The sequence below is a fragment of the Mustela erminea genome, chromosome 6 (assembly GCF_009829155.1).
Source record: "Mustela erminea isolate mMusErm1 chromosome 6, mMusErm1.Pri, whole genome shotgun sequence".
Classification (NCBI taxonomy): Eukaryota; Metazoa; Chordata; class Mammalia; order Carnivora; family Mustelidae; genus Mustela; species Mustela erminea.
Window position 1 is genome coordinate 46,718,071 of NC_045619.1, and position 25,996 is coordinate 46,744,066.

Genomic DNA, 25,996 nt, shown 5'->3' on the forward strand with positions numbered 1-25,996 from the left:
ATGTTCTTTTCACTCTGTTTGGTATACCCTCCACTCCTTTGACTGGCTGGTGCATCCCCTCCTACAGTTCAGAAGCCCCCCCAGCCCTCATCAGGCCCCACATTTACCCCCCCTCCCCCCAGCAACCCATCAGCCCATCAGCCCGCACTGGGCAGGTGGCACGCGCTCCCGTTCCGCGGCAGCACTCAGACCCTCCACCCTCCAGTCCACCACTCAACAGCATCTTATAGCTCTTTGTTTAGTCACCGGCACTCTTCACCAGACTACCAGAGCTCACAGTTTATTAGAGGAGACAAAACAATGTGGCAAGTACCTGGCCCCCAAGAGATGCTCATTCAGTGTTTGTGAACAAATAAGGGAACGAGCTAAGACGCACTATGAACAGTTACACATTCTTATTACACCTTAATCAACTCATGCCATCCTCATTTGCTTTCTAGAACACAACTTTCCGGTATTTCTCCACGTTTGGTTCAGTCCCGTGAAAAGCATGCCGGGCAAATAATGCTTGATAGCCTTTCAAAGTCCAGGGAACTACAGGCTAAGCGGTCTCCTGTGGGGCTGCCGACCCCTAGCTTAGTGCAGCCAGAATTCTGCCTATCTCAAGATGGTGACCGCCACAGTGACCCTCAATGCTGTCAGGCATCTTTTTTTCTGAAGAGAATAGGTAGACAGGAGAGAACATGGGGCGGGAGTGGGGGAGGGTGGGCAGGGGGAAGCGGGGGGTGGGGGGTGGGAGTGGGGGTGAGGGAGGGGAATAAGATCAAAAAGAAATGGGAAATGCTGGGTTTAGCTGCATTGCAAATTTATTATGTCAATGAATGTAATGTCTTCCCATTTGTTACTGGGTTCCTATTACGTGGGTGCATAATTAATGTCATTCCATATGGGAAGAGAAAGGGCAGATCATAAGGGGTGGGAGGCAGTTTAGAGGTTAGCAAAGAAAGTGCTGATCTGGTTTTGTTTCTATTCTAGATAGAATAGCAATGTGACCCCGAGCGGGTAGTCAGCTTCTCTTGAGCTCATTTTCCCCAAATGAAGGAAATTGAACCACATGATCTCTGACTTTGTGCTATAGGTTTCTGATTCTGAACCCATATAAAGTTGAAATCATTACTGTCATACATCTGTTTATTAAAGTAATCACACACACACACACACACACACTGAGAAGGTATCTGTAAAATATAGGCAGAAATGTTGAAGGACACGAGGGTAAACAAATGCCATTAAGGTTCAAAAGGCTTCTTGAAGGAGGTAACATTTTAGCTGAGCACTAAAAAGTAAGGAAGGATTTGAAAATATGGAGAGAGAGGGACAAAAGGAGATTCCAGGTGGAGGGAAGAATGGGAGTCCAAGTGCAGAGGAGGAAGACACAGACTGTTCAGAGAAGAGCAAGTAGTCTAGTCTCAAATTGTGGGGAGAGCAGGAAAGGAGGTAGCAGGGAAGACAAGCCCAGGAAGATAGGGGGATCTGGAAGATCTGGGACGGGATCGGGAGGGGGGCTACATGCTGAGATAGGGAAGTGGTGATGGTGTCCCTTTTTGGAAAGGGGTTAGGAGCAGAGTTCCTATTAATCCCATTAAGTTTAAGGAACTCTGCTAGATCATGATCTCCTTTCTGGAGATACTAAGTCATTGTCTTCTCTACTTGGTCGTTATCTCCTTTCTGGGTTCCTAAAGGTCATTATTCATCTGCATCCACTTGGTGTTTTGGGTTTTGCACCTAGAATTTCAGAGCAGAACATGGCAAGGTTGTTACATCCAAGGCTTTCAATTTACAAATGAAGAAACAGAGGCATAAAAAACTTTAGGGGCCATTCATCTACTCAGGAACAGAGTGCTAGCTAGACCTCAGACCCTCTGCTTCCCAGCGTGGGACCTTTCCCATCCCTCCCACAGAAGTCAGAGCTGTTAAACTAAAACTAAGCCGAGAGGAAATAAGAGAAAGAAATCTGGATAAAGATTCAGAAAATACAGAGTTTGGTTTTCTTGCACCAGCTTTTTCTCTGATCTTGAGCAAGACACGGAATCTCTCCAAGCTTCAGGTTCCAAATCTCTGAAGTTATATCCTAAGCTCCCTTGTTACAGGGGAGATGTTGGAGATGCTCAAGTGGGACCATGTTCGTGAAAGTCCTTCCACACTTACAAATCATTACACCAATATAAGAAACGCTTTCCAGCAAAGAGACTCGTTTCAGTTTCCAAAAGTACAATGCATTAGCAGCCCACACCAACTCCTCACCTTCCCACTGAACAGAAGCTGACTGCTTCTTACCCTTCAGGGACAGCTCACGATACTTCCACCAACAGCCTGGTATTCCTGGAAGTACAACTCCTGACTGGAAAGTAGCTTTTAGAGATGGAAATTATAGATGTGGCTGATCAATATCGTCCTGCTCATTTCATAAGACGGCAGTTGGACGTGGGCGTGAGTTGGAAGGAAGGGTTCGCCCCAGCCTGATACAATTTTGGCATTCTTACGGGTCATGCCCAGAAACTTCTGGGTTGAACAAGTCTAGATTTTTTTTTTTTTAAAGGAAAAAGTGACTTCTGCTCACTTTCCTAGGATTTAAATTAACACTGGGGAAGTTTCCCCATATAAATCAAGTCTGATAGTCTCAGCAAACCTATGTTTGAAAAGAGAAAGAACTCAAGAGCTGGCCTGAGCCTGTCTTTTTTTTTTTTTTTTTTTTTTCTTCTCTGAGGCAGTCTTTTACTTAGTGCGGGAATGCTCTCCTACAGCTTCTGTGAGAGCTGCTTCTCCCTCAGCCTCCGCTTAAATACCCTCAGTGACTGGGAGCTCACTACCTAATGCCGCAGCTTATTCTCTAGATGTTACAATGACTTTATGTTCCCAAACTACACCTCTCTGTGACCTTTCAGCCTATTGGGCTTCACTCTACCTTCAAGAAGAAAAATAACGAGGTCTATTTCCTCTTCTACATAGAAATTCCTTAAATCTGAAGTCAGACCTCATGTTCCACTAAATCTTTTCTGTTGTCATCCTGTTTAATGATCTCAAATCCAAATGATTTCAAATTTGAGATCAAATGATCTCAAACTCTTCCTAAGATACGTCCCCAGAAACCAAGGGCAGGCCCCCGGTATGGCCTGACTCATCCAGCAAATATGAGATCAAGGTTCTCAGACAGGGAAAATAGACTTTTCATCCAGGCTGAGGTTACACATTTATTTTTTGCAGCTGTATCTTGCTGGCATTTCGAATTTCGGGCCAGGTAATCTCCATACGGACATGTGGATGGCCCCCTCAGCAGCTCTCCTTGTCCAGGTGACTGGAAGAGCTCCAAATGTCCACTGGAAAGTTCTAAATCAACGTCTCACTGTCACTCTAAACCCAGCACAGGCCAAGCAGAGCTCTTCCTTTGCCCCCGGTTAGCTCCCGATCTCCATCAGTGATGCCATTATTCTCTCAAGTGGCCTGAGCTCAAATTTTATGCCCATCCTGAATTCCTCCCTTCTCCTCTTCAGGATGGGCCCCCTCTAGTCCTTCCTGTCAATACTTGCCCACTGTGGTTCCCTCTGCTGGAACATGGACATGGCTGCCTCCCTCACTTTCCTCTGATTTCTTATTCAGGAGCGCGCCACTGACCATGCTGAATGGGGCAGTTCCCCACGCCCATGCCCATTGCTATCCATTTCTCTTACTCTGCTCTTTTCTTTTTCTGCTACATATTACCATCTGGCGTATTAAAGTTGTGTAAATGTTATCTGACTTCTAATTCCAGAGAATGTAGCCTCTGGGATGGTAGGGACTTTGCTGTGTCCCTTGCAGGATCCTCTGATCCTAGAACAGGGACCAGCACATAGTAGGCGCTCAGTAAACATTGGATGAACAAATGAATAAATGTATGAATGAACCTGGATAGATCTGATTCCATAATTCTTGTCCTGCCTAGCACACATATGGACCAGGTGCCCACCCTATGGCTCCTGGAACCCATCTTCTAGTCAGCTTTACTGTGGTTGGTCACTTGCACTTAAATAAATCGGTTTTCCTTTCAGAATCAGCATTCGGGCTTTTACGCAGCTGTTTGATGAGGACCTGAAGGAATTCACAAAGCCGCTCTATTCCGACACATTTTTCTCTTTGCCTATCACCACTGAGTCAGGTAAGGCTAGCCTCCCCATCTACCTGCCTAGTCTCCAGCTGCCATGTCACTTACAAGGGCCTCCAGTGGAGATCTGGTGACGTGGCTGATGGCAAGGGGAACATGCATTTTTCACTTGGAATTTAATCTTTGTGGGATCATGGATGACATGGAGTCAAGAAATTGCTCCTACTTCTAAAGGAGAATGGGCTAAGCGGCCATTAATCTTGAAAAGAAGATAGAAGTATCAGATTTTTTTTTTAATAAAAATGATGTTTTTAAAAATAATGGGTGAAAAACATTCAAATTGGGAGCTTTGCACAGGCCAAAATGTAAATACAAAAGGCTTTCAGTCATAGGTGGGAATGTATGAGTCCACAAACATAGAAATGCATGGGAAAAAAAGACTAGAAGAAGAAACACCGAAGTATTCACAATGAGTATTCACAATGAGCCTGGCCGGCTCAGCCGATGGAACGTAGGACCCTCGATCTCAGGGTCCTGAGCTCAACCCACGCTGGGTATAGAGCCTACTGGAAAAAGGGATTAACAATGATCGTCTCCAAGTAGTGGGATTATAGGTGATTTTTTTTTTTTTTGCATATTACACGTAGCTTTTACACCATTAAAAAAATGTTAACTTAAAAGCCTTAAAATAAATAAATTTACAAAAGAAACTTCTCTAGCTGAGGAATAGCAGTAGCTAATATTTTACTACATGAAATAGTTTATCCAGTAAAGACATGAAATACTTTATCCGATCTTCACTCTAACCTTCTGAGGTAGAGACTATCACCATCCCCCGTTTGAAAGGGGAAGACCTGGGACACCAAGAGGTTTAAGTAACTTGCCCAGGAGAGTAGAGCTGAATTCTGGCATTTTCTGCTGGAACTCTTAACCTCTGTACAGCTTTGCCTCAGAATACTCCCCTCACACTGAGAATAGCGTCGTGTGTCAGCACATTGTTCCTTGACCGGCATCGGTCCCAGCCTTTCCCAAGAGGCAGGGTTCTACAATGCTTGGTCTCAGGAAGTTCTTCTTCATAGCTAAAACAGTCTCTCATGCTGCATGACAAAAGATGACTCAGCCTCACAAACACTCCCATCTATTTATGCCAAATATAGGGATAATCTCCCACTTTTCAAACCAAAAAGGGATCAGAACACAGTTAAGAGGATTTAGATGTGTTGGCTTATAATTTAATGTTAAGCAGGGGCATTGTAAACACAATTCTGTCCTATTTTGAAAACAACAAAAATTGCGTGCCGTTCAGCAAAGGCAGGTAGTAAACATATACCCAAAAAAGAATATTAACCATGTTAAGAGAAAAATGATCGTGGTGATTTAATGAGGCTTGAAAAGCAACACTGAATAAACAAATCCAAGGGCTTAAAAGTGCAAGTTCAACAATGGGCTACTCCATAGACCTAAATGTAAGAACTAAACAATACAACTTTTAAAAGAAAACATAGGAGGGAAACTCTGTGACCTTGGATTAGGAAATGATTTTCTTGATATGACAGCAATAGCACATGCAACAGAAGGGGAGAAAAGCCAGATAAATGGGACTTGGTCAAAATTTGTGCTTCAAAGGAGACCTTGGGAGAACTACTTGCAAATTAATATCTGATAAGGGTTGTGTGTCCCCCATATGTAAAGAACTGTTACTTTACAGCTCAATAATGCAAAGTCAAGTAACAAAGGATGTGAGTAGACATTTCACTGGAGAAGATACACACATGGCCAATAAGCACATGACAAGATGCTGAACATCATTAGTCATTAGGGGAAATGAAGATGGAACCCACAGTACTACACCACTTCACACCCCCTTGAATAGCTGTGATCAAAAGACAATAACCAGTGTTAGCAAGGATATGGAGACATTGGAACCCTCCTACATTGCTTGTGAGAATGTGAAATGGTTTAGTTGCTTGGGAAAACATTTCTGCAGTTCCTCAAAATGTTAAACCTAGAGTTACCATCTATTTAAATCAGCAACTCCACTCCTAATTTTATACCTAAGAGAAATGAAAACATGTGCCCACACAGAAACTTCCACACGGACGTTCTTAGCCGCATTGTTCATAATAACCCCAAATGGAGATAACCCAAATGTCCATCGGTGGATGAATGGACAAACAGTATGTGATCTATTCCATACAAGGAGCTATTTATTATTCGCCTATAAAAAAGAATTGAAATACTGAGACATGCTACAACATGGATAAACTTTGTAAACATTACACTGAGTGAAAGAAGCCAGAGACAAAAGACCACGTATTTCTGATTCAATTTATACGAAAGGTCCAGAATAGGCAAATCTATGAAGACAAAGTAGATTCATGGTTGCCAGGGGCTGGGAAAGAATGGAGAAGGACAGCTAAGAGGTACGGGGTTTCTTTTGCGGGGTGGTGAAAATATTACAAAATTGAATGTGGTTGTGTTTGTAAAACTCTGTATCAAAAATCACCAAATTATACAATTTAAATGGGTGAATTGAATGGTATGTGAATTATATTTCAATAAAGCTGTTTTAAAAATAAGCTACTCTTACTTATTTACAAACTCAAAGAGGTAGTGTCATACTAGATAATAAAATGAAATTTCCTTAAAACAGCTCTCCATCACTCATTGGACTTGCCCAAGTCCCTGATGCTATTATACGTGTTTCATTCAAATGAAATACCATTTTGATTTTGGTGGCGAGATCTGCTGGCCTTTGTCTCAAGCACCCTAAACCTTACCTACAAGCCCCAGTGAGCATAAAATCCCTTTATAGACAGAACGCTATTAACTTCAAAAGTGTAAGGACGGACCTGTGGTTACAGCGTCCCCTCTTCCTGGCTGCGTGCCCCTACCAGCAGATAGTAAAGACCTCAGCGTGGGTGTTCAGATTTTTCTGTAATAACGCTCCTAGGGAGATAAGGTTTCAGCAGTTCTCTTCCTGGTTCTTTAGCACTGATTTTTCCTGCCTGGGTTTGCTATTTCCTTCTGGTTTCTTGTAGAGCCTTTATTTGGAGTTATTGAAGGTGTGAGTGCGGGTCTGTTCTTAATTGGCATGCTGGTGGCCGTGGTTGCCTTATTCATCTGCAGACAGAAAGCCAGGTAAGTACAAAGATTCCTTTACCGATTGGGCTCCCAACTTCGAAGATGCAGTTGAAAATGCCCTTGCCTGGAAATTAAGAAGGGAAGGCAATTTCATTTCTGCAGGTTAAATCACCTTTGTTTCTCAAGAGACACAAGTCAGACCCTCCAACCATGACTGGCTTTTTTCAGCCTCGCTCCATTCCCCATTGATGAATTTTGCCCTCACCAAATGACTGAGGGGGGCCATCTGTAGCTTCATTTGAATGTGAAATAACTCCTTTTGCTCAAGAAGACGGAGATGTCTGTGAATTGTGCACCCAAGTGCTTTTCTGAAAAATGCTGAGAAGTATGGTTGACATCACCATCTCATGGTCATGTTTGCCATGCTAATTTAAGAAGGGACCGAAAAGAACCAAATAGCATGTGGCCCCCAAAGCCAAGCCCCCTCCTCTTAGGGAATTTATTTGGCACATTGTCCTCCCTCTCGCAGTCATGTCTTGCATCTAAGGTTTACCGGGGGTTTTTTTAAGGAAAGTTTTATTGAGAGTGTGGGAAGTGATTATGACCTGTAGCCAAAAACCAGAAGACAAATCTCCAGCTATTGCGGAGATCCGTTTCTGAGTGGGAAAGATCTATTTCTTCTTTATGTTCTTCCTCCCCTCAAAGAGACGTTGGCTGAGTGTAAATCTACATGAATACTGAAAAATCCATATTTGCACAGACATGCACAGCCTCGCCATAAATGGAAAAATTTGTTTAAGTCAGGTTTCGTAATCAGAATATAAATCCTCTCCCTTATGTCGCAGCCATGGTCGAGAAAGGCCCTCTGCCCGCCTGAGCATTCGCCGGGATCGACCATTATCTGTCCACTTGAACCTGGGCCAGAAAGGGTGAGCACCACGTTTTCCTTCACATAAATGTATTGAAAGATGAGCTGATTGTCTTATGTGAGATTTGCTAACGAGATCTTTCTTCTTTTGGCGTCCTTCACAGTAACCGGAAAACATCTTGGTAAGAACGAGAACTCATTACTGTATTATCTGCTTTTGAAATACAGCTTGGACTGGGTATGGCAGTGTCCCTTTTCATCAGTAATTTTTTTTCTATTATATTTTTAACTATAGCCCAATAAAAGTAAATCAGTTTGAAGGGCACTTCATGAAGCTGCAGGCTGATTCCAACTACCTTCTGTCCAAGGAGTACGAGGTACGACTCAGACTCAGGGATGCCTTAGCTGTTCTAGTCTCTAGCAGAACTTCCCTCCCAACCTCTCCTGTGGAGGCACAGGCTGATCGGGCTGAGGAGTTCAGATGACGTGTAGGACCTCAGCTGAGCGCTCTTTTATGTCTGAATCCGTTCCCTATGGGATATGCCACCTCGTCTCAGAGGCCAGTCTGCTCTCCAGAATAGCAAAGCCAGGAAAGTACTACTTGGATGAGATGTTAAGAAAGAATGAAAAAACCTTCAATGTAAACCTAATTCTGTCAGTTATTTAACCTGACATTTGGCTTGACTGGGAGACAAGGTGGTTTGGTGACAAGTGTCCATGATTTGGATTGGACTCCCAGCTTTGCTACCTGTGTGACCTGGGGCAGTGAGTTATCTGGTCTGAGCCTCATCTGTAAAATGGAGGGGAGGATACCTCCTCTGAGGCTGTTGGGGGGATCAGAGCAAATGCACGTCCAATATGAAGCGTTCCGTGAACAGTCGCTACTGTGACATATTCTTAGATTGTTATGTATCTCAAGGACTGTATGATTGCCTTATTTGATTTCATATTCTCCATTTGCAAACTTCTTTTGGACCTAACAGGACTTGAAGGACGTGGGTCGAAACCAACCATGTGACATTGCACTCTTGCCGGAGAACAGAGGGAAAAATCGATACAACAATATATTGCCCTGTGAGTTTTGTGTTGAAATTTGTAATACTGTCTTCCTCCAGCCATCTCTTCTCTTTCCCAGAAATAAAATGGGGCTAAAGAAAGGTGATATAGCTGGACATGGAAGGGCTGAGGCTCTGAATGCCTTTTAAAAGGAATGTTATCGCTCTTCCCTCCTGTGGGGTAACAACGAGCTTGAATTCTGGTTAGGAGACGCCTCTCATGCTGTTGACAGTTCATCATGTGGTCTAACTTCTTCTCAGAGGCTTAGGGGCTGTCACAGCGTTAATAGCCACGGCCAGTGTGCGTTTCTTTATAAAGTCCCCAGTTAGGGATTATTGTATATTCTTACTCTCCTGACCTGATCAGCGAAGCAGTGGAAGAAAGGTATTCTGGATTGTTCTTTCAGGCTACAAAAGGGAGCTGGCCACTCCATTGGGCAAATGGTATAGCACTATGAAGGAAAGCACAGAGGGGGCCTCAAAGAGCATTTGGCTTCTTTGTTCGCCCAGTGTGACCTGGGCAAGACCTTTATCCTGTCCGAACCTCATCTGCAAAATGGAGAGGAGACTACCTCCCTGTGGGGCGTTTTGGGGGTCAGCGCTAATGGACGTCAAATACCAAGCATTCCATCCACAATAGGAAAATCCTCCCAGGACCCAGTGACAAATATCTCTCAATCAACTTCCTTCCAGATGATGCCTCTCGAGTGAAGCTGTCCAATGTCGATGATGACCCATGCTCAGACTACATCAACGCCAGCTACATCCCTGTAAGTGAACCATTAACCCACAGCCTGGGGTAAAGCTTTGACGGGTGGCGAGTGTAAAGACACATTTCCTCCCACGTGCTCCCACTGTTTCAGGTCTGGAAGCATACCGATTTTAGAAAACCATGTCTGATTGCCATAAAACCCAGGATGTGCAATTCCATCCCCGCCAGGGCCCATTTTCACAATGGCTGTAGTGAGACAGGATTGAGCCCAGGCGGCACAGTGAAAGGTGGTTTTTTCTCTTTGCAGCCCATAGCTAAGATTAGAGCTCCCTAAGGAAACTCCGTTGCTCATGCTGCCTAGCAAGCGGAACTGATTCGATGTTATTTGGAATTTTGAAAACCAAAGACACAACTCAAAGGCGGTGTCAAACCTTTGGGCTCAGATTCTGGGCTAGATCCTGCCAAGCTTCCTACAGCATGCTATAGTGGAGAAGGCTTTAAGGCCAGAGAGCTCCAGCTTTGAATGCCCTCCCTGTCCCTTGCTGACTCTGTGACCTTGGGCAAGTTTTGTCACCTCCTGAGGCCTCTATTTTCTTATCCAAAAAATGGGGATGATATTTACCTCAAATAGTCATTCATTCACTCAGTAAACGCTATCTAGTTAAGTAATAACTAAACCGTCAGAGATGCCTCAGCAGGGGCGGGGCATCAGGAAAGGACGAGGTGACACCACGGGAAACAGGCTGGAGAGATGTCTTCTCCAGCACTAACACACATCTGCACCACGTGGGGTCTTGTTCAAATGCAGATTCTGATTCAGCGGGGCTGGGGAGGACCAGGATTCTGCCTTTCTCACAAGCTCCCAGGTCATTGCGGTGCTGCTGGTCTGAGGACCTCCCTCCAAGAAGCAAGAGGGTAGGGCTGCTAGGGGAGTTTCTGGGAGGAGACCCCCCAGCGTCCAGCAGGGCAGAGAATAAAGGAAGGCTCAGCAGAGCAGGCAATGTGCTGAGATGTGGAGGATAAAGACGGACGGCCTGGCCAGATGAGATGCAAGGTTTGGGTGGGCGGGCGTGGGGGTGGCAGAGGTGACACAATGCAGGGGCCCTGAGGAGAGGCAAGGAGAGAAGAAACTTCAGCTCAGAGCTGCGAGTCATTCTGTCTTGCCGGGGTGCAGAATAAGTGGGCAAAAATAGCCTACTCCTAGAGTTGTGGTTCATATTAAGTAAGATCTGTGAAAGTCCTGACCCACGGCATGTTATGGGCAGATGCTCGATAACCCGTGGTTTCCCTTCCCTGAAGTTTCCCTTGCACCACGTCTCTTACCATTTCACTCTAATGTCCATTTCCAAAATGACGAAAACTCTTCTGCGTTGAATAGGGGAAGAGCCTGAGGAAGTCAGTCCCTCAGAGTCTACACACACACACACACACACACACACACACACACCCAGCAAGAGTGAAGCATTCTCTAGATTATTGCCGAGTCCCCTATTGCCGTTTAGAATGGACCCAGCCTAATAAGTGGGAAGTTGGTTCTTAACAATAGTGCAGTGTTCCGGTCTTTGTCCTTCCCGCTCCCAAGCCTTGACACTTGGGTTAGTATCTTTTTCTCCAGTCGCAGATCTGGCAAAGACCTATATATCATCTAATCTGCGGAGATAACCCTCTGTTTATAGTTCTGAGGAGGCCCATTGTTTCTGGCTCTCCATCTTGTAAATTCATCACAGGGCAACAACTTCAGGAGAGAGTACATTGCTACTCAGGGACCTCTTCCTGGCACCAAGGATGACTTCTGGAAGATGGCGTGGGAACAGAATGTTCACAACATTGTCATGGTGACCCAGTGTGTGGAGAAGGGCCGAGTGAGTAAACTGTCTTCCTGCCTTCCGAAGCTTTCCTAGTGCCGCCACCAGGATGGAATCCTACCCCACCATCCGAAGCTAAACCCCACAGAGGCCAAGGAGGGTCTGTGGGAATGTCGCTCGTGAATTAAGCCACTCAGTTATGAGAGGCTTACATGGGGGATGCCCACTTCTGATTCGGGGTCTGAAGTTTCAGTCAGAGGTGTTTCTGGGTCTGAAGTTTCAGTCAGACTGGTATCATCAAAAGTGCTCATGATTGGGGAAGACTAAGTGGCCCTTGTCTGTTCCAACCTTTGGTGTATGGCTTGCCAGAGGCGCTGGTCCTGCCCCTACTTGTAGGAAAGAAGCCGACTCTAGGCTGTGTCTGCAGACCTGAAGTGAAATAGTTCTCTGGACAAATCAAGAAAACCTTGTATACTGCACTCACAAACCTATACCTTGTCTGGTTATTTGGAGGATTAAAAAAGCGATGACATATAAAATGCCCAGTATCTGTGTTCATAATTCTCTTTCCTGGCTTCCTACATGTAAGTTGGAGCCCAGCTAAATGTTCTGGCATTTCAGAGATCCCGTGGCATGTGGCCCTTGGTCCAGGTTAGGACAGTGATATTTATATTTAATTATATTTAATATCACTGTCCAAAAGGGGCCAGGAAGACTTGGCCTTCCTCTGCCCAGCTAGGCCTCTCTTCAGAAAGAACCACTGGAACATACGGGTTAGGAGAGGAGGTACTGAGATGCTGAGGAATCAACAAAAAGCTCAGGCGCTGGAACACCATGCCCCAGAGAGGGAGGTGAACCCAGCGATTGGGGCTCGACTCTCCCTTGCAGCAGCCGGCTGGCTGGGGCACGGACCCTGAGCACACTGAGGCGGAGCCGGGGCCGATGCTCTAGCGGTGACCCCAGATTCCAGGTCGGGAAGACGTTTCAAGGAGGAAACGTCCAGGTTCATAGCGGAGTCATGTGTCTGGACTCACGTCTTTCTCCCTATGCCTCCCTGTAGGTGAAGTGTGACCACTACTGGCCAGCAGACCAGGATTCCCTCTACTACGGGGACCTCATCCTGCAGATGCTCTCGGAGTCGGTGCTACCTGAATGGACCATCCGAGAATTTAGGATATGCAGCGTATGTTCGTCTGTTTGAGGTCGCTAAACGCCCCAGCTGGGGGGTGGGGGGCAGCAGGACACCTCTGACTCCCCCTCCTGGCTGCCTCCTGCACCGTAGTTTCAGCTCCCGGGAGCTGCTGCCTGGTCCCCGTGGTCCGACCGGAAGGTTGGCCTCAGCTCCTTCCCCTGATCCTCGTCTCTGCTCTTACAGGAGGAACAGCTCGACGCGCACAGACTCATCCGCCACTTTCACTACACGGTGTGGCCGGACCACGGGGTCCCAGAGACCACCCAGTCCCTGATCCAGTTTGTGAGAACCGTCAGGGACTACATCAGCAGGAGCCCCGGCGCCGGGCCCACCGTGGTGCACTGCAGGTACTGGACGACGGGGAGCCGGTGACAGCGGGGCGCTGGAGGGTGTGTCTGCGCCAACCAGCCTGCCTGGAGATACTATTAGGCCCTCTTCTCTCTTCTCTTCTTCTTTGCTTTTTTCACCTTCCACGCCTCTGTCACCCTCACTCTCCAGCCCTCTTTCTCTCCCCCTTGCTCTTTTTGCTACTGTACGAAATGCAAAGTCCCTACGTGCATGACTCCCCATGCAAGTTCCCAGAAACCGCGCTCGCGCTCTCTGAGAACCTGCGTGTTCTCGCCTCTTGCGGTTCTTACTCCTTGGAGTGGCCTAAGCTCTCTCTTCGGCCCACATAAGCCCTACGCATCCTTCCGGGTCTCTGCTCCAGACCTCCCTTTCTGGTCCAGTAGCACTCGCCATTTGTAGCCCCCAGTTTTGCTCTTAAATTTCCCTTCTCTCTTGACTTCTCTTTGCTTTAGACTGCATGTCCATAAAGTCAGCCTAACAAGCAATCCCTCTCTCTTCCCCTCCGGGGAGCCTGGTGTTTAGCTAATTAATGTTTGCAGCAACACTTTGATAGCCCTAGCCGAATGGCACTAGGAAATAAAGAGCACGGAGTTGCTCTGGTAAGAGAAATGTCAGATGCCCTCGTTTTCTCCCAATCAGCCCAGCACCCTAGGAGCCTGGCTTTTATGTGTCACTGGAACCCAGATGCTTTTAATGGGAATGCGAGGCACGTGAGGGGGCTTTCTGAGGAGTGGCTGGCGTTTCTGCCCATACCCCTGGAGAACTGTTCTCCTTTCCCTTGTATGTCTGTGCATCACAAATCCCCAGGCCATACAGTCCCCTTGGGAGGCGATTCAGCCATCCCTGCGGATGCTGAAGGTGTTTGCACCCTAGGATCCAACAGTTCTGCTTCTAGACCTCCACCTTAGAGAAATCCCCACACTGGTACACAAGGAGGCTCAGCGCAACACAGTCTTTCTCAGAGAGTAACTAAAAATGATCTCATTATTGGGGCACCTGGGTGGCTTGATCTGCTAAGCGTCGACCCTTGGTTTCCGCTGGGGTCATGTTCTCGGGGCATGAGAGCCAACCCTGCATCGTCTCCGTGCTCAGCTTGGAGGCTGCTTGAGATTTGCTCTCTCCCTCTCCCTCTGCCCCTCCTCCTGCTCCCTCTCTCTCTGTCTCAAGTAAGTAAATCTTTTTTAAGAATCATCTCCTTGTCATCAGTAGAGACTAGATCGGCCGGGGATGAATTGGCAGCGGCATGGGAACTCTAGAGAAGCTAAAAGAAAGTGGATCTGCTTGTAACAACAGGGATAAAGCTCAAACACTACACTCAGTAAAAAAAGAAAGTCAGCAAAAGGATATGTAAAATATGTGACCATTTCAGTCAATCTTTGAACCCCGCAAAATGAGTATATTGTTTATGGCTTTACATGTAACCAGGAAAAGTATACAACATGCATAGAAATGACACACGCTAGAGGCACAGCAGCGCTTAGCCCTGGTAGCGTGGCGGAGGTGGAGGAAGGAAGGAGAAAGAGGTGAAACCTGGGGCTTTTCTTCGAGAGAGCTCATTGAGAGAAAGAAGGATTCTTATATTCTCCAGTAACTTGGGAGGGAAAAGAAAGACGATCCTGGAGTCTCGGGATGCGGTCCTGAAATGCCAGTTTAATGGAAAAGTCTCAGTCTTCCTTTGTTCTCTTAACTAGTGCTGGTGTGGGTAGGACTGGAACCTTCATCGCATTGGACCGAATCCTCCAGCAATTGGACTCCAAAGACTCCGTGGACATTTATGGAGCCGTGAACGACCTAAGACTTCACAGGGTTCACATGGTGCAGACTGAGGTAAGAGTTAAAGGCTGAAGGACACCAGCCACCTTCCCTGTCTCTCTCCTCCAAAATGTCCCAAGCTTTCTTCTGACAAGGGTAAAGAACTATGACTTATTAGGAAGAGAAAGAGAACTGAATATAGGCATTCTGTAGGACCTGTTATTTTAAAACAAATTTCAGTGACCTTGAGGTACCTGGGGTACCCTTACCCTCTACTGAGCTGGTTGCCCATCTTCTTTAGGTGGGTAGGAGACAAGATGGATAATTTTTAAATCAACGTGTGGTACATGGGGGAAGGGCCAGTCCAGTCCATCTTAAGGATCATTTTAAGACAGGCTGGTGTGGGGCACCTGGGTGTCTCAAGTGGTTAAGCAACTGCCTTGGGCTCAGGTCACGATCCTGGGGTCCTGGAATCAAGCCCCGTGTTGGGCTCCCTGCTCAGTGTTTCTCCCTCTCCCTCTGCTGCCCTGCCTGCTTGTGCTTGCTCATTCTCTCTGTCAAATAAATAAATAACATCTTTAAAAAAAAAAAAAAAAAGACAGGCTGATGTGTGAGCACACTACAGTGCACCTACCTGCGCACCCATCTCTGGAGACCCCAGGCAAGTGCACACTGGTCCCAAAGGATAAATGCTTCATTGGTCCTTTGACATTTGCAAGGCTTTTTTAAATATGTTATTTCATTAAATTCGTAAAAACCAAAGAAGAGAGGTAGCATTTTCCATTTCTGGGCTACAGAACTGAGGTATAGAGGCTAAAGACCTTTGCACAGCTTTGAAGTGGCCAAGCTGGGGCTTGAACCTGTTTGAGAGAATCCTAAGCCCTTAGCCCCAAAGCCTTAGGGTCGGGTCTGTGCCTCCACAAGGGCCAAGCCTGTTGCTCCCCCACATAGTTGCCTTACAAGACTCAAGTTCTCTTACCCTTGTATTTGCCAAGTAACTCTGCAAAGTCCTCTATGCATTGGAAAAAAAAAAAAAAATTCCCATGGTCAAAAAGGTGAAAAACCCTACGGAAAAACCCATATCCTCTTACTGATGCAGTACGCAGGAAAACTGGGGAGGTGGTGTGTTCCACAAAACAGGGACATCTGGCAGCAAAGGCTCCCCGTGAGCTTTGCTGAACCCACTATTCCCCAAACGACCTTGACCACTGAATTCTTTTCTTTGTGCAGCACATATTAATATCCTGCCGATCTCACATTCTCTAATACGTTTGGAAAAATACTGCCATCATGGTTTCCTGTAGGCAGTGGCCACACCTGGAACCCTCCGTCACCGCCATTGTCCTGGGCTGGGAGTACTTTCCTTATAACCATGACTACACTATACTTTTCATATTTTACTATGGAATTTTTTTAATACATAAAACCAGCGAAAGTGGTTTAGTGAATTTCCATACACCTAAACACCAGCTCCTACAACTATCAGTATTCTGTGTTTTTTTTTTTTTTAATCTAAATCCCGTATACATGAGGTAGGTATTCCCCTACCTCATGACCTTATTGGAAAATTTTAAAACAAATCCTCCTTATCAAACCATTTAATCCTTCAATGCTGTGTATGCAGAAATTTTACAGATAAGGACTCTTTAAAGATTGTGATCAGAATACCATTATCACTCCTAACAGTTTTAACCATAATCCCTTAATATCACCTCACATTCAGGCAGAGTTTAAATATCCCTAATTATTTCAAAATTACTTTTTAATTTCCATAGAATCCAAACAAAGTCCACACACTGCATTTGGTCGAAGTCTCTTTTTAAATTTCTTTGAAATCTATAGACACCCTCCCCTGTTTTCCAAGCTAGTTCTTTGTTAAAGACACCAACTCATTTGTTCCATAGATTTTACCACATCCTGGATTTGACTGCTTTTTCATGGCATTAATATCTTCCTCTGTACCCTGCGATTTTTGTCAGTAGGTCATTAGATCTAGAGGTTCCCTTAAACTCAGGTTTCTTTACGGTGCTGAGCACTTCCTGTTGCATCACGTCAGGGGAGCACTTCCTGTCTGTGTCTCTTTTAGCTGATGAAATTGACAATGACTATCCACTGTAAATTTCTCGTTAGCTTTTCCCTTAAACAGCGTCCCCAGCTGTTGCCCCTAGGACAGCTGTCTAGCTCTGCCATTTCATATGGGGACGCAGAGTTGTCTCACGGGATCATAACTGTTATCCTTTATCTTTCTCCGCAAGACTGCCAGTTCCAAGAGGGTAGGAATTTATTTTCCTTCTCTCCAGTTGCAGTTTTTTTTTTTTTCACCTGTTAAATGAATGAACAAATAGCCTACAATTATGTTGCTAAAAAGTCAAGATCAGTGTTTCATTATGTATTGTCCTATTTACAAACTCAAACCATATTTAATTTGTAATTTGGGGAAGGGGAGATTATCACCTTGTAGGTGGTCTTGCGGAATGTGTGCGTGTGCGTGTGTGTGTGTGTGTGTGTGTGTGTGTGTGTGTGTGTGTGTATTATTGTCGGGGGCATCTTGGGTCATGTGTTATTTGCATACATCTGCCCAGAACTCCGGAGATGCCCTGAAGCAAAGAGCAGGCACTCGTATTATAAATACCACTGGCAGGTTTCCGGCGCAGGGGTATCACAATGTGCCACAGCTCTTCCTCCTTCTTGGATATATCTCCTTCTTTCCACCATTCCCTTCTCCTTCTCCTCCTAACCTCTGAGGATTCTATGCTGTTGTTCCTCAGCTTACCCTTTTAATGTTTGAGTTCCCCAAGGTTCTGTGCTCAAGATGCTGCTCTTTCTTCCCTCGACCTTCATTCTTTCTCACGTCTCATGGCTTGAAGAACCACATATGTGCTCCTGTTTCCCAAATCTCATTCTCCTTTTCCAGCAATGACCTAAGTACCTGCCTACCGAACAGTTGCACTTAGAAGCCTTACAGTTGTCTCAAACTCAAAAAAACTCAAAACTGAACTCATTACCGGTCTTTAAACAAACAATAACAAAGAAAGCCCCCCTCCCCCTCTTGCTCCTTCCAGTTTCGATAATGGGGTTGCCATCACCTTGCCCTCCATCTGTTTGCCCTAACTAGGATTCTGACTTCTCTTCCCAGGGTTCCCACATTCAAGCAGTCACAGAGTACTGTCTGTTGTACCCGCCGTCTTTCTCTTCCTTCTAGTCTCCCACGCAACTGCCACTGGCCTCGCTCAGCTGTTTGTCAGTTCTCACTGGGGCCGTTTGTTGTAACCTCCCCTGCTCCCAGCCCCTATCCTAACAAGTCTGTCACCACAGCCATCAACAGTGCTTTTGCTGGCTGTGTCAGCTCCTTGCAGAAAACGCTTGGCAAGCTCTCCATTGCATTAAAATGAAGTTCAAACTGTCATCCTCGTTGTAAACAGGTCTCTTCATAACCAGGCCCCCAACTTACTTCTCCAGTTTCATAACATCCCCCGCCCATTGTTTTAGGGTCTGCCAAAATTAAGGAAGTTTTCCCTTCAGAGGTCAAAATCAATTTTGATTCTTTTGATCATCATGAGATAAATATTATACGAAGAGATGTTTGGTCTCTTCTTTTTTTTTTTTTTTTCTGTATCAAATGAAATCCCAGACAATATTCAGATATCATCTGTCCTGTTTTAACTCCTTGCCCACAGTGGGCTTCTTCTGGTCTTGGAAGCCCTGGCCCCAGCGCAGATCTGATTTGTTTGGTGCTGGGAGTGAGGGCATAAGGGTATGATCTACCCCTGAACCAAAGGAAGCAAAGAAGGAAAGAGATTCAGACCAATCTGTCTATTACATTCCTGAGTCTATAGGGATAGTCAACTTTAATTTTATTCCACCTTATTTGGACACAAAGGGTCTTCACAAATTTTAATATATCCAAGAACAAGGATTTCTAAACAAAGAGGCATCACACGTGGGCTTTTGAAATGTGTCCCTCCTTCCTTTAGCCTGCCTTAGGGGAAATTTGCAGTCTGACTCCCAGGGAGACACTCAGAGGAAGCAGTAAGATGTTAAAGAACAAGAGTTGACAGTCACAGTCTGTTCATCTCCTCTGCTTTCCGCAGGAGGAAAACAGTGGGATGTGGTAGGAATAAGCTTCTTGGTGCCCATTTGGGAGATTGTCCTTGGGGTTTCCCGAGGCCCGTGCATCTTACATTTTAGCTATACTGGACTGCTTGCAGTTTCCAGAATAGATGTGCACATTCATGTTAGTTACATCACTTGGAATGTCCCACTTCTGGACTCAAATTTTTACCTTTCTCCCTAGTTTGATACTTCTCTCCCCCAAAAATGAAGCAGATGATTTCTTCTTATGTGTGAAGCTTTATACACAATTCTGTCTTACAGTTATCACCTTGTAGATATTTGTTCACATATCTGCTCCTCAGCTGAACTGGGAACTCAAGGACCATGAAAAGCTAGAAGTATAATTTTATAAATACTAGTACTACAAGAGTTGGTGAAATCAAATGGAATTGAGGCTTCACAAGTCAGCTAGACAGAGCAAAAAATTATCTTTAATAATGGAAGGTTCATATATAAGACTCTATTTTTCATTAAGAATAAAGTGGGAAGTACATTAACAGTCTGAAAGTTTTAATAGTAATTATTTTTAAAAGGACAGTCTATTGGGAGAAGAAGGATTTATATTTAAGGCTGCTGGAATTAATGAATATTAACTGGCTTCAAAGCCCATAGTGCATCATTGTTGAAGAATTTATTAATGAGGCATAGTGTAGATGTAATAGAATTCATTCCCTGTTGAACTTTAAGGTCCCGGAGTAATTTAATGTCCCAGTACAATTGCAAATGTGAATCATTCTTGGGATGGAAGGAACCAGGAAATGTCTGTCTATAATTTGGTAGATTGTTTTCAAGATGGCAAAAAGAAACTGTCTATACTAACAATCATTTTCAGGACACTAACCTCCTCAAATTTTCAAGATCAAGGTGGCATAAAACACACATTACACTCAGAAATGCACAGAATAGTTAATATTGAAGCAGGCCTCACTTATGATTGATTTATTTCTTAGAAATATCCTAATCTAATGAGTATACCGGGTCTACATTATGAAGTCCGTTTGGTAGATGACCAGACTACCTTCCCATCAGGGGCAATTCCTAGTGTCAACCCATGAAAATAAATACCGGACCACTTCTAAAGTTCATTGGTGAGGGAAGATCTTATAGTATCACTTTCTATCTCAAACCTTTAAGATACTTTAAGGTAACACATTGATCACCTTGAACACAGGGTCCAGGGATGATTTTCGATACCCATCTAATTGACAGCAACACAGAGTCTCATACCCTTTTGTGGTCAAAGGATTTTAGCTCTAGAAGAGACCTCAGATTTTTTCTAGATCTTTCCCGAGAAGCCCTGTGATTCAGTTTAGGCCAGCTGGAGGCAGACGAAGAGCCCACTGTCTCTTGCATGCTGTTGTGTTTTCTTCCAGCCTCTTCTTTCCCTGGACTCTGAGCAGTTACTATGTCACTAAGGGAGGCCAAGCAGTGAGGTCACGTGGACGTTCTTTCCCTTACTAGACAGCTCTGTTGGTAGCAAGGAAGGAAGCTTTTGTCTAAACCTCTATTGTCAAGTGAAGGTTTTTGTGTGTCTTAATGGTCACCAAAACATTGACTCTTCTATCTTTGTTTCTGTCTCAAAAGTAGTTAGTTCCCACATAGTTGACAGAGGTGAGTCTGTTCTCTCTGCAAAACCTTCTGTAGTCCTTTGTCCTCAGCCAACCTCTTCGAGATTCTTCCTTGTGCCAGTCTCAGATGCTGAGAGAACCAAGAGAGAGAGACGCTGACCTTGCCCTCAAAGAACTGACAGTCCAGCTGGGTCTATTGTATACACCTTCTTTTTCTCACCATCCCCCCAAAAGAAAGGGAACAAAGCAGCAGCGTATGCAGCAAAATGATTTTCTCATTCAATAATGCAATGAAATTAGGATTCATCTAAGAAATCTGGTATAGTGAAAGAACATGAATATGCACCCTAGGATCAAATGCTAGGGTCCCATTTCTTGGCTATGTAAGAAGTTACTTAACTTCTCTGAGTCTTCGTTTCTATGGATGGTTATATCTACTTTATGAGATTGTCAAAATAATCAAATGAGATAATTTATGTCAAAGGCATAGTACAGAGTTTGGCATTCAGTCATCTATTTAATAAATATTTGTGGAGGAATGACTATGTGCCACATATAACTCTAGGCACTCCTGAAATATACTCTATAAATATGCATGCCCATAAAAAAGAATAAATAAACACCACCTCTCTCCTCATTACTATTATTCTCCTCTTAGTGCTAACAGAAAGCACTCTTCTATGTACTAGAAACTGTTCATGAAATGATCAAGAGATTTGCTAACTATATAGAATCCCACCACTCTTGATGCTTTGTGAGAGTCTCCCATCTTTCTTGTGCTGAAGAATTTGCCTTCCTCTGACATGTTTTGTGCTTTTTCATAGTGTCAGTACGTATACCTACATCAGTGCGTAAGAGATGTCCTCAGAGCAAGGAAGCTACGGAGTGAACAAGAAAACCCCCTGTTTCCAATCTACGAAAATGTGAATCCAGAGTATCACAGAGGTAGGAGCTTAGTCCACTGACTTACAAGTTCATGTATCAAGATATGATGCATCTAGAAACCACTGATAACCTAAAGTTCTTCCAAAATGCGCCAGCCCTTCCTTCTTCCACCCAAAGGCCCTTAGAGAGTGGCGATGCAGAGGAGAGGCAGAATGGGGAGGGAACCTCACCACCGAGTACTGACTGCACGTGGAGGCTCTTCCTATCTGGCTGGGGGTGCCCCCTCTTCAGGATTCTGCTTCACATGTCTTTTCTAAGCAGCATGGCTGTTTGCTGGGGAAGATGCTTTGAATTCACAACTGGGGATTCAGATTGTAAAATCCCTTTGAGAATTTGGCCATATGCATTGAATTCCTCATTATGTTCTTGTCTTGTCACCCAAGTGCTGAAAAAGCTTTATTCATGACAATTTTTATAGCTAAAAGTTTAAGTGAAAAAAACCCAAATGTTTAACAGTGGAGGGCTAAGTATATCATGGTGCATTCATTTAATACAATGCAGTCGTTAAAAGTGATATTTTTGATGATATTATAACATGGATATTCTTTTTTTTAATTAATTTATTTATTTTCAGCATAACATGGATATTCTTAGAAATATGTTGAGTTAAAAAAAAAAAAGAAGCAGGGGCACATGGGTGGCTCAGTCAGTTAAGTGACCAACTCTTGGTTTTGGTTCAAGTCATGATCCCCAGGGCGTGGAGATCTAGCCCTGCCTCGGGCTCTATGCTCCGTGCAGAGTCTGCTTGAGGTTCTCTCTCCCTCTCCTTTTCCCTCTCCTCCTCCTGCCTGTATTCTTTCTCTGTCTCTAAAATAAATAAATAAATCTTGAAAAAAAAATGCTCGCTCTCTGTCTCTGCCCCTCCCCCATCTCTCTCTCTAACAACAACAACAACAAAGAATATAAAACAAACAGAAACAACACATGGAGGTGGAGGGAAAGACCAGAGAGAAATAAACCACAATAGTAAAAAAAGTTCTCAGAGAAATAAAATAATACATGATTTTTCTTCTGTCTTATGTACTACATTTTCTAGAACAAGCATGTACCATTTTTTAAACAAAAAATTCAGTGAAACGAATGTATAAACTTTCAAAGGCACTACTTTGATCAGACAATAATTACTTGACAAGTGAAGGTTTTCATGCCTTTTCCCACGCTAAACCATCATTTAGAAGTAATTTATCACAAAGGCTAACTGCAAATTTGAAGTTCCCTTGTGTTAGTTATCTATTACCACCCAACAAATTACCCTACAACTTAGCAGTTTAGCTCAGCATTTATTATCTCACAGTTTCTGTAGATCAGGTATTTGGCAGGAGCTTAGCTGGGTGGTGTCGGCCAGGGTCACTCATGATGCTGTAGTCAAGTTGCTGGCCAGGGCTGCAGTCATCTGAAGGCTGGACTGGGGCTGGGAGGTCCACTTCAAGAAGGCACACCCACACGGCTCTTGGTTTAGGTCTCAGTTCCTTGCCACGTGGACCCATGTCCATCTAAAAACCAGATAATTCTTGAAACATTATTTCAATTATATTATCTCCCTTTCTTTTTTTTTCTAATCTCCAATTCTAACTGATCCTCGATTTTCTTTAGTTTCTCTGCACCCTCTGTACCTGCCCACTGAGTCAGTATGTTACATAGTTAATAATCTGTGAAGCACGTATACATGAGAGAGCTTCCATTTAAAGGAGTCTTTGTCAAACGATAGTTCTCTTGTATAGAGAACTAATTAATTAGGGGTAAATAATTACCCCCTAATGTATCTGTATAGTAAATCAAGGTTTTTGCGTGTCACTTTCTTTAAGAAGCTCCAGGATGGAGGAAGCTCTGGGGGATCTGGGAGGCATCTTTGTCTTGTTATGACTTGTGTGAGAGTATTTTTTTTTTTTTTAGAGTCATCTTGTATGCTCCCAAAAGAGCCAGCTATGGTATGATTAGTTTCAGGTATCTAAAAGCTAGGATTCAGGTCCTAGCCCTGAAACTAACCAGCATTACCAAGCTGTATAACTCTAAGTGAGTTATTCTGCCTCTCTGGGCCCATGGGCTCATCTCTATAATCAGAGAAGATGAACTAGAATTACTAGTTCCTTCCAATTCTAGGAATCTGTGGTTCTGAATGGAACAACATGGACCCCACAGCAGTGGTCTCACCCTAAACCATATTGAACGTTAGTCATTTCTGCTAGTCTTATCCATTTGTAATCTTCGTAAATGGAACAAACAGCTGTGACACACCCAGCTCCATCTCTAACCACAGTGTCCTTCCTTTCAGACCCAGGCTATTCAAGGCATTGAGAATGAGTCTGAAGATCTCTCTCGGATAAAAACTATTCACTGTGTGATTTAAAAAGCAAAACAAAACAAAACAAAACAAAAAACATGCTTCATGCCCTACAGAGGTGCCAGCTATTTCTGTTGATACTATGTATAATTTATTAATCTGAAGAATTTTAAAGAATTTATGTAATTTAAAGGTAACATATTATTGTACATAGTTGTATTTTGTAGTTTATTCTGTAAATATGTATTTTTCATAATGTTTAATATTAAGCTTTATATATTACTATTTTTCCACACTAAAGTGTTCATGGATTGTTCTACATAAACTAATTCAACCTGTATAACAGGACTACTGGTAAAATATATATAGAAGGGGTTATAGAGGCAATCCCATGGGCCGTGGTTTTGAGCTGTTTTGATATTCACCAGTCAGGATAAAGGCAGGGCTAGAGAAAGCATGTAATACAGCTGGCCTTCCTGCATTGCTCTTCTAGGAACCTAGGGATCCAAACATGATCCAAATGCTATTTGGACAAATCTAATTGTCAAGAAAAGATTTGGGGAAGGGGGTTAGGTGTCCCCAAAGCTGAAGTAGGTGGTTATTCCTAAACTACTTCATCTCTTCCCTTTGTCCTGCCAGAGGTTCAAGCCCAGCTGGTCAGTTTAGGGACCATGTAACTTGCAGAGAAGTCCAGGCTTCAGGGTTTAGGAGTCTGATAGGGAACAATCCAGACAGAAGTGATGAATTGCTTATATCAAGAAGAATGCCCCCTGTACCCCTGACTGGAAACAAGATCAACGTGCAAAGTGCCATCCAGGGACTGGAGATTATATCACTGCACTCGTAGTGTGGGAGCATGCATACCCATACCATAAGGAGTGTGTTGGTTGACGTACACACCCTCACCTTTGCCTCCTTTCTAGTGGGTTGCATTCCAGGAAAAGTCAAAATGATGTCACTCGTACTTGGTTTTTCCCAGTAAAAGAAGATTATTGTGGCAGATTATATTTCTGATCAAAGGAGTTGGTATTAACTTCTTTTTAGAAGTGTCCACAAACATCAGATATAGCTCATTAAGCAAGCAAACAACAACCACCTCCAAAAAAATCTTCATTTATGCTTAATATAGAAATCCCAAAAAGACTTTCTTAGTAAATCAGAGTTCAAAATATCAGCCGTCATCTGAAGGTGCCTTTACCATAAAAGCCACCAAGTTTGTCTTCAGTATTTGTACCTATTTTGACTATAACAAATTTCAGTGGGTTAGAAAGTGGGCTTTGCCCTCCTCAAGCTCCAGTTCTGAGGACAATTTGAAAGGTATCTGTAAGAAATCTTCACGGCTACTTGAGAAATGAGGTAGGATGTTCACCTTTTTCTCACTTACCAATCTCTCCACAAATAAACCTAAGAATTAGAGATGAAAGTCATTGACCTTACAGTTTCAACTGCAGAGAGTACACATTTCTTTTCAAAGTATGTATTTTTGCTACATACCATAAAGTCTCATAAGTAATATAATGGAGGTAAATGAAAATCTAAATATATCTAAAATAGTTATCTGAATGGTTATGTAAATTTCCACACACACCAGAAAAATTTCCAGGGCTACTTGAAGTTTATAAAAACACGGGAAAACTTTCTAAGAATAAATGTGAAGAGTAATAAAAGAATTCCAAGTTTTTGCAGTCTCATTGTGCTCAATGCCCTTGTGAAATGGTGGTGGTAGGCTCTGCTTCTGTTTCAGGGAGCCAGGTGGATCTTCTAGAAATGAAAAGGAACAATACATATGTAAGGGTAACAGATGTACCATCAGGAAGAAAACAGAGGTCAGAGATTAATGAGATGTGGCATCCATTAGGAATAACTTCCCCTACGTTGAAAAAGAAAAGCAAGAAAAAAACAACAGATTTTTATTTTATTTTTATTTTTTTAATTTTATTATGTTAGTCACCATATAGTACATCATTAGTTTTTGATGTAGTGTTCCATGATTCATTGTTTGCATATAACGCCCAGTGCTCCATGCAATCCGTGCCCTCCTTAATAACCATCACCAGGCTCACCCATCCTCCTACCCCTCTCCCCTCTGAAATCCTCAGTCTAATTCCCGGAGTCCATAGTCTCTCATGGTTTGTCTCCCACTCTGATTTCCTCCCCGCCGCTTCATTTTTCCCTTCCTTCTCCTAATGTCCTCC

General features: G+C 43.8%; 1 protein-coding gene across 2 annotated transcripts in view; it reads left to right on the forward strand.

Moving 5' to 3' along the window:
• Positions 1–25,486, forward strand: part of PTPRB (protein tyrosine phosphatase receptor type B) — a 113,155-nt gene extending 87,669 nt beyond the window's left edge. For both annotated transcript variants that reach the window (XM_032347032.1, XM_032347033.1), the window contains 13 exons: positions 4,026–4,132; positions 7,120–7,219; positions 8,008–8,091; positions 8,195–8,212; positions 8,326–8,407; positions 9,014–9,104; positions 9,779–9,855; positions 11,525–11,659; positions 12,663–12,785; positions 12,978–13,141; positions 14,834–14,969; positions 21,400–21,520; positions 23,793–25,486. In XM_032347032.1, the coding sequence (XP_032202923.1) occupies positions 4,026–4,132; positions 7,120–7,219; positions 8,008–8,091; positions 8,195–8,212; positions 8,326–8,407; positions 9,014–9,104; positions 9,779–9,855; positions 11,525–11,659; positions 12,663–12,785; positions 12,978–13,141; positions 14,834–14,969; positions 21,400–21,520; positions 23,793–23,815 (1,261 nt within the window). In that variant the 3' untranslated portion in view covers positions 23,816–25,486. The remainder of the gene's footprint in view (positions 1–4,025; positions 4,133–7,119; positions 7,220–8,007; positions 8,092–8,194; positions 8,213–8,325; positions 8,408–9,013; positions 9,105–9,778; positions 9,856–11,524; positions 11,660–12,662; positions 12,786–12,977; positions 13,142–14,833; positions 14,970–21,399; positions 21,521–23,792) is intronic.
• The last annotated feature ends 510 nt before the right edge of the window (positions 25,487–25,996 follow it).